The sequence below is a fragment of the Poecilia latipinna genome, unplaced genomic scaffold, assembly GCF_001443285.1.
Source record: "Poecilia latipinna isolate Pla-1442-1.1 unplaced genomic scaffold, P_latipinna-1.0 Scaffold1674, whole genome shotgun sequence".
Taxonomy (NCBI): Eukaryota; Metazoa; Chordata; class Actinopteri; order Cyprinodontiformes; family Poeciliidae; genus Poecilia; species Poecilia latipinna.
In genome coordinates, this window is record NW_015114290.1 from 1 (window position 1) to 9,344 (window position 9,344).

At 38.0% G+C, this 9,344-nt stretch overlaps 1 protein-coding gene across 1 annotated transcript; it reads left to right on the plus strand.

Moving 5' to 3' along the window:
* Positions 1–3,496: 3,496 nt before the first annotated feature.
* Positions 3,497–7,757, plus strand: pvalb9 (parvalbumin 9). The gene is made up of 5 exons (XM_015059992.1): positions 3,497–3,788; positions 4,859–4,926; positions 5,337–5,469; positions 6,407–6,516; positions 7,484–7,757. Exons 2-5 carry the CDS (start codon positions 4,866–4,868, stop codon positions 7,507–7,509), a joined length of 330 nt encoding a protein of 109 aa, XP_014915478.1. The 5' UTR covers positions 3,497–3,788; positions 4,859–4,865; the 3' UTR covers positions 7,510–7,757.
* Positions 7,758–9,344: the final 1,587 nt, after the last annotated feature.

Here is a 9,344-nt window from a genome sequence, read left to right on the forward strand (position 1 = left end):
TTTATTTATTTCACTCTGTCAAAGTAAGATATCTCCCGTTTTTGTTTTGAAGGTTTCCTAAAGACACGATGTGAGGAAGAAGGGAGAAATGGACAGATTCACTGCACAGCACGGATGAATCTCGCATCGGATTTTGGGCCCAGTCACTCTTAACCTAGAACTCGTCGGCTGGAAAACATGAAAAAACCTGTGCGCGCGCGCGCGTGTGTATATATAAACATATAGCCTAATATTATTCAGTATTAATCATTGTTTATTTATGTTTATATAAATATGTATTGATAAGATGAGAGCTGTCCATTAGGCGTCTGTCCTTTTATTATGTCTATGTGAGAAACGGCCCGGTCTACGGAAGACGGGTCCTTGGAAGGCCACGAATATGGACGACCAGAAGAGAGAAGCTGTAGCCTTCGGCTAGCTGCCTAGCCTCCATATGTTATGTTGCTTAGCAACCGAGACACCGCCCCATGTCCTGGGGCGCCCGGCCAGCTGACAGCTGGCGAGGGGAGCTGGCTGTTAATGCAGCGGGAGCAGACATCTCCGAAAACATCGGAGCAATATTGTAATTAAGTGATTTACTGTTGAACTGAGCAGATATTTCAGATCTATACATCTACAATCTCGCCTAAAAACTTTGAAAAAATAATTTTGAGTAATTTTAAGTGTAACACAGCACAAATAATTTTGCCGCCATTGCTGCTTTTCTTAACACCCTTTTTAAAAGATGCAGACCCTAAATTTGGACACAGCTGTTTTTGTTCGACTCCCTCTAGTGGTCTGGAGCACTTCCGTTTTCAGTACTTTTTGTTTGCATCTTTTCTTTTGTTTGCTGCATTTCATTTGTGGTTGTAATCTTTTTTGTTTGTGTCTCTTTGGTGTTTGCTTCATTTGCTTTTTGTTTGTGTCTCTTTTTTGTTTGCTTCATTTTGTTTGCGTCATCTCTTGTTTGCTGCATTTAATTTGTTTGCGTCTCTTTTTTTGTTTGCATGTTTTCTCTGTTGCTGCACATTTGCACCTGTCGGCCACCGTAGGAAACAGGTTCAAAAAGAATTCATTCTGAATGTAATAACAAAAGTTGGAGGTGGAGTGGAGGAAGCAGGATTTATTCCCATGATTCTCATTAGAAAAGCAGTTTTGTTCCTCTCCGCTGTTGCCATCACTGCATTACTGCTGACTGCAGTCTCCAGGGACGGTGGAGCGTCAGATGGGTTGACAAGTTTCCTCTGGCAGGCAACAAGGTCATCAGTTTAAGTGGCCAGACTTTGGCATGAAAGCATCTTAGATCCCACTCTACTTTCTGAACATACACTAGCGTTTAAATATAATGTCATTTCTTAAATTATGAAAACACAATTTCAATATTTTAAATATGTTTGCTCGTTCTGGAGCAGTTGTGATCTGACTTTTCCCACTGAAGCAGCATTTAAATATGCAGGCCACCTTCAGTATCAGAAAGTTAAAGGGGCAGTATCATATAAAATCCACTTTTTTTGAGCTTTACATCATGTTACAAAGTTATTCCCTCATCAAAAAATTACCTGGAGTGTTGCTTTAACTCTTTCATCCATGTTTGAGAAAGTCTTTAATCTCCATGGCAACCATTCAGCTGTGTAATCCCCTGGGTGGAACTAGCCCCGCCTTCAAGACCCAGCTCCTCCTCAAAGCAGCTCTATCAAACAGCTCCCCCACTCAGCTCCTTCAGACTAGCAAGCAGCAATTAGCAAACACCTAGTGAATCTGCACATTTCTTATTTAATTTCCCTTTTGGTTTGGATTAATGAAGTATTTTTGAATTGAATTGAATCTACTGATCTCATTATAGGAGCAACGCTGGTAAAAATGTTGTTAAAGGGTTGATAGAGGAGCCATGTTTTGATGATTTCCTGAAGGAGGAGTTTCAGAAAAGGCAGAAAAAGAGACAAAAAAAGACAGAGGCCTGATCTCAAGGTGCTAAATTACAAAGTGAAATTCCTTTTAAGTCATGTTTGAAATATAGCATTTGTGTAATAACTGAAGGTTAAATATTTACTTGATTGTGCTATAAAATAGCATTATATGTCTGGAAAATGTAAAGATTTGTGGGACTTATAGGATGATGGCATGGAAATTTACGGAGAATACTAATACGGGAGCACACCAGGACATGGGGTCATACAAGGCTTCTACACACAGCCAACTCACTTCACAGCAGCCAGGTAAAAGATGTTACGATCTTTTATTTTAGTAGCGTAATCTCATGCTGTAAACCTTAGAGGAATCTAACATTTATTTTAGCAAAGCTTTGATTATTGGCATCCAAGCTAGTAATACTTGTAAAAACTTCAGCGTTGCCATGTTTCCAGTTGTCATCCTGTTAAACAACTCAGTAATGACACATTTCTGACAGAGATCAATCGATTTCAGTTTTCCAGGGATCTTGTGAAATCTTAAATTCTCACCAGAAAATGAAACAGTCCCACAGCATTACAGATCCTTCACCAAACCCAAAACTAAGGCTTTAAAGATTTTCATGAGATTTTTTATTTCTTCCTTCTTTGTTCCACAAACAGTAGACCTGGAGTGTTTGTTGTAAAAATTGTCAGTGATAAAATCTGACCAAAACACACACTACACTTTGACATGAAGACCAACTATAAAGTGAGAGTAAAGTGTGATTTTATTTATTTTCTTGCTTCTTTTTGTGTCTCTAGCCGGAAACTAAAAACAGGAAAAATATTTGTACCTGAAACAGAACTGATGACAGGGCTTGTGAAAACTTTGACCCCTCTCCCTCTCTATTGTACTATAATTCCTGCATTTACACTTTTAATTTTTTATTAAAGAATTAGCTGAAATCCCTACTATACTGAATCAATATTGTAAGTCTTTTAAAAAGGGAAATGTATCACAGCTATTACAGGGTCTGCTAAATGAAGAACATTCCTTAAAATGGTTGACATTTGGTAATGTAGTTTTCACTTTCCTGACTTGTTTGTAAATAACCAATGTAATGTAACAAACAGGATCTAATATTCAACATTGAATATCTATCCTGTATCTCTCCCAGGGGCGCAACTACATATTATTCAGGTTGATGCGAAAACATAAATCGGCGCCCCGAAGGAAGATACGTAAGGGTGAAGGAGCGTAGAAAACGTACGGTCGCTCTATCCGTATGAGCGATCGTATGTTTACCGCCCACCCTGAGACGAAGACACGTGAAAGGTAAAACTCGCTTTACATTTACATGTGCGCGAGGTGAAGGAGCGTAAGGGCGTGGTGAAGTGTATGTGAAGGCATCATCTGGGCGCCGCCCCCTCCAGATGGGGTTTTGACACCCCCTCAGCGCCCCTATGCGTTGCATGCGCTGCATCCTCACTTTTTGCCCCACTGATCTCTCCACATTTAGGAGATTATTTGCTAAAGGTTCTAGATGCACCTAAACAGAGGGAGGATGGACAGGCAACAAAAGGGAGGGGAGATACAGAGACCAAAAAAAGTTGATTGGATAAAATCCACCCAGTAGAGTTAAGGGAATGCAGGGCAAAGGCAGAGCTGAACACTGGATATAAACAGGAAAGGTTAATAAGACAGGTGAGACACTCGGGAATCCGAGAAGCAGGCTGCTGTGACTGCAGGAGAATTTGATCCCCGGATCCATTAGAAACTCAAGCACCTTCTGAGCATTGTGACTGGAATATATAAGACAACTGTCAGCAGGAACCACAGAGTTTTAACTACTGCTGCTCCTGCTGCTCCTGCTGCTGCTGCTGCTCTGGAGTTGGACTAAAGCAAACGAGTCAACAGTGGTGAGTCCCACAGCTGCACAGGAAGTTGGTCAGATGCAGCATGACATTTATTCTCAGCAGCTTCAGCTGAACTTACTTCATATCTAAAACTTTACCTAGACTTCTTTGTCAACATGCAAATGAATTGAATTAATGTAATAACATGGTAGTTAACAGCAGAGTAGGTTAGGCTGACTGCTGATTATATAAAAGCTGCTGTTAAAACTGTAAAGTTACTTAGAAATGTTTGTTTTTCAGTAAGTTGACTGCTGCTACATACATTTAACACAAATTATTGTTGATACATTTTATGCATTAGGCATCCAATAACTAGGAACCTCCATCATGGTCCAAGCCTGTTTTAGTGCATTATATGTGCTTCATGTGGAGGACGGATGAGCTTACTAAAAAAAAAACCCATCATGTTGTCAGAACTGAGCGACATCATTTTTACCATTTTAAAGGTGACATAATGTTTTTTAAGTCCACATTTTACATGAAAAACATTATGTGTTTTAGTGTAAAATTTATTAGTATTTAGTTCAACCTATAACCTCTGCAAATCATTAATTGAATTTTACTGAATTGATTTTAATTTAATTCAGTTTATTTATGTAGCAGTAATTCACAACAAATGTCATCTTGAGCCATTTTAAGAAGAGTAATTTCATTTCAATCATACAGACATTCCAACTAATCCTAGTTATCAAAGAGTGTATTAAGTTTGGTACATCATTCAAATTAGTTTAAAAAGTTTTCTATCTGAGACTTAAAGTGTGGAAAGTTAATGAGGAAGCCCACAAAGCAAGCATAAATGCAAAAGATTTGATTACAGTTTTAAAACAGATAAAATACATATTTAAAATATATTTTTCAAAAGTATGTTCAGATGTAAACAGGTCTATGTGGATACTTTATGGGATCCTGATGTCAACCTAAATACAGCTGAGAGGTTAAAACACTGTGACACAAAATTAGATCCAGAGGAAACACATAAAGCATGAAGTAGACAAAAATGAAAAAATAAATAAATATATATATAATGTTTTGTGTGGTTATGCTCATAATTTATTTTCTTTTGTATGTTACAGGACCAACATGTCACTCACCTCCATTCTTTCAGCAGAGGCCATTGAAAATGCAGTCAAGGACTGTGAAGGTACCTCGTCTTGAAAATACACCATCCTATTAAATTCAGACAATTAATAATTGTTCAGTCAGTAATTCAGCTTGATTTTCCCAACAAGATCAAAAGTCTTGTAAGATTAAGTCAATAAAATAATAAATACTTCAAAATGTTATGCCTCAGTGCTATGCATATCTTAAACACACTTTCCATCATATAAGAGTTTAATCCTCTCCACACTTTGTTTTATATCAGAGTCTGAAAAGATTCATTCCGTTTTCGGCACCGGACACGTCTGTGGGCTTTTAAAAATGAAAAACAAGAACACAGCCACATGCTGGTTTAATCCTCACAACCGCGACCAACCAGGTGACTGTCAGGGTCATGACAAACTCTCTGTGTTTGCTTTACGTGTGTGTGTGCGTGTGTGTGTCTTTGAGCAGCTCCAGAATCGTTCTGCCATAAGAAGTTCTTCCAGCTGTGTGGTTTGTCCTCAAAGACACCCAAGGAGGTACGAGACGTGTTCCAGATCCTTGACGAGGACAACAGCGGCTTCATCGAGGAATCTGAGCTCAAGTGGGTAAAAACTCACCTGGGAGACAGAGAGCTTGTTATTCCTCAGATACTGACAATCCCACTGTATTTACTGCAGTTTTCAGCCTTTAGGCAATGTTTAGCTATAGTATTTGTTTGGTAAATATGAATAAATTGGCTACTTTGCAGTGCAACATTTAACTCAGATTTGGGAATGAAATCTGATGAACAATACATTCAGAGACCAGATTAACTCCCAGCAATAAATTAAATTCAATCCAAAATACTTTCTTCGTAAATTAAATGTTTTTGTAACTCATATTGTGCCATTTTTTTAAAGAGTTGCTGATGTTGATGGCTGAGGGCAGAAAGCATCTCCTATAGCAGTTTGTGTTACTGCAGTTCAGAAGAAGCCTCTGACTGAAGCCATTCTGATGTTCTAAAACAATCTCATGAAGAGGAAACTCTGGATTGTCAGGAATTTTCTTAAAGGAGGAGAATGCTTTATTTTGATGCATTTTATTCTCTCAGTTACCATGGCGACATGTTCACTAATGGAGAGTGAAGAAAACATAAAGTGAGATATGAATGCTGCACAACTTTGAGCAAATTAAGTCAAGATTAAGTCAATAATCTTGACTTAATCTTGATTTAATCAATGTGTCAAATCCAATCTTGACATATTGGATTTGGCTCATATTAGATTTGAGCCAAATCCAATATGGCTCAAAAGCCATATTGGATTTTGAGGTCTGGGTTGAAGAGAAAACTGAGACTTTCCCAATCAAAATTCAGGCTTTTAGGAACCGTTCTGTTCATTTCTCAAACTAAATACTTGGGCATTTCAGCTTCACACACCAGGATAAGCACTCTTGTTATATTTTGTTATATAATTCAGCTGGTGTGATGAGAGCTCAGTGATGAGTGTTTCAGTGTCATGTTTTGTTGTGTGTGCGTGTGCGTGTGTGTGTATTTGTAGGTTCTTCCTGCAGCGGTTCGTCCCTGGGGCACGGACCCTGAGCGATGCAGAAACCAAGAAATTTGTCTCATCAGCCGATGAGAACAGTGACGGCAGAATTGGAGCGGATGGTTGGTGTCTCATTTTTCACATCGTCCAGGTTTAAAATGGCAGGAAACGCTGAGTCCATTAACTCTCCCATCATAGAACTAAAAAAAAAAACACATCCAAGCAAATTTATGGCACTAAATTTGCTCGGGAAAATGTTGCCTGGTTTTCAAAATGTTTCACTTCAAATTGAGTCCCTTTCCTTTGATACAGCCAATCAGAAAGCTCTCCTTCCGTCAAGAAAACAATTCTAAATTCACAGCTGGAGTTTAAACAGAAAAGTTCAGATCAGACAAATTATAAACCTAAATCTGTTGCAGGACTTGAAATGTTGATGTTCACAGACATTCCCTCTCCAGTCTGACTGACCTTGAGCTATTTTGCAAAGAATTGGCAAACAATGTCGTTTCTGGATGCACAAAGCTGGTTTTCAGATCTTTGCTTGCACATAGTTTGAACTATACATTATTTTATTTACACTTTACAAAATGCATTAAGGTTTCTGGTCAATTTCTTACGAAGTTCACATATTATTCCTCATCACTGTGCATGCATTTACATGCAAGGTTAGAGGAGGAATAAGCATTTTACCCAGTTTGAAAAATAAACTGAACTTAACTGCATTGTTTGATATATAAGAATTGTTATGTATAAATGAACAGAACTTACTTTTTTGTGAAATTTGTTGAGATGACGTACTTTGAATTGAAGCTAACTAAATTTACCTGAACTGGAAAAAAAAAAAAAAATGATTTTTTTTTCACATAAACCCAAAAGCATTATGTGCATAGGACAAGTTAGACATACTAGTTTTATGTTTTCAGGCTATCAGAGGCCATGTGTATAAAAATGAAACATCATAATGTAGGTTTGCAAACTTTTCAGCAAAGAACATAATTAGATAAGAGACAAAAAATTTTGTCTTGTGGTTCATTTAATTCAGATGTTGAATGCAACATGGTTAACTCAAAATGTTTCACTTTTCTCCAGAATTCCAGACAATGGTCCTGTCCTGAGGTCTACCAACAGAAAGAAGCCTCTGGCCATTCCCCGACCTCTGGAGTCCTCTGATAGGAGCGTCCATTCCCAGGAATTTCAAATGTTTTCTATTTAAATCTGTGTGTGCTCATGATTTTTAAATGACCTTACATGTCCTTTTCAAGACTCCAAGCTTCAGATTGTCTTTTCTCTTGGTCTTTTGTTTCTTGTCTATGCACATTCCGCTTGTAATAAAGAATGAAATAAATGTAGATCTGAAAGCATATATGTGCATAGTCTTCATGCATTGATTTATTTTTCACACCTACCAGGTGTAGCTGTCAGAGAAAAGGCAATTTTTTATATTAAGTTTGATATTATAGACAGCTCAACACAGAGATACACTGTACCAATGAGCTTGCAGGTTATCCAACAGTATATATGGAACCAGGCCGGGAACCCCAAAGTCATGTCAGAGTATCTTCTAGGTTCTTAAGCCTTTATATTCATCAGACCTTTTAGTAATTTAGTGCAAGCTATGATATATATTTTTTCTACTGTTGTAAAATATGTCAAGGGTGAACATTTAACCAACTATTTTGGTTAAATGTCTTGATATGAAGACAGACCATATTTCTTAAGTAGGTAATAAATACACAGACATACATGTGCACAAACAGTAATATTGCAATTTTTTGGAAATTATGTGTATTTTAAAGCTCCCACTTGAGGTGTACTTTTTCACTGATAAATATATACTGAGAAAAAAATAACACATCTGGAGAATGGAGAATACCCTCCTCCCCACCCACCCCCCTCACCAACTCCCACCCACCTGCAAGAAAATACAAGGCATCTTAAGAGCAATGAAGAACAAAATGGTTGTGTCTCACTTGTTTGCACTTGGGTTCATGACGTTGCAAGAGATGCAGGAAACAAACTGACCAGCTAGCATTAGTTAGCAGTATGATGGAGGAGCAACATTTGAGTATTTGTGGAATCAATTCTGATGCAATTAAAATTGATTTGAATTGCAAGGGAGCCAGTCTTATGTTTCTTAGCCACAGTTTGACTTTGATGACCTTAAGTAAAAAATGGTCTCTCTAAATTCTCCCTAGGTGTGAGTGTGTGTGTGCATGGTTGTGTGTCCTGTCTGTCTCTGTGTTGCCTTGCGACAGGCTGGCGACCTGTCCAGGATGTATCCCACCTCTTGCCCGAAACATTCGCTGGAGATGGGCACCAGCACCTCTCCCAACTCCACTAGGGAAAAGCGTGTACAGAAAACGGATGGATGTATGGACCTTAAGCCATGAGCTGAAGTGGATGGAGAAGCTGAAGCAAACTGTAGTGATGAGAATGATCAACAGAACATGAGTTATTACTAATCTGTTTATACTCCTTCTTGAACTTTTCATTGGGATTGGTTTCTCTGTATAGTCCTTCCAAATGCTTGGCCTCTTTCGCCCTAAATAGTTGTGTGATTTCTCAGTACAAGAGCACTACAAGAAGTTTAACCCAATCATATTCTCTCTTTCTTACAGTTGAGCTTGAAAATCATCAATATGGATGCATCAACCAAATTCTTCATAGCAATATGATTTGAAATTGGGTCATTCCAGTCTGCTATAGGCCTCCTCACAAACCATATCATGAGTTTTATTGTTGCCAAACACATACATACATACATACATACATACATACATACATACATACATGAAGTTTTTGCTGCAGACTTGCTGTAAGTCGTTCAAAATTCTCAGTTTGATTATGAAATAAATAGGAATATCAAGAACTATATGAAAACTCGAATCAGACACCAGTCACTTACGGAAAGAAAGTTGTTTTTTGGGAGGGTTGAGGTTATCTTCATTGA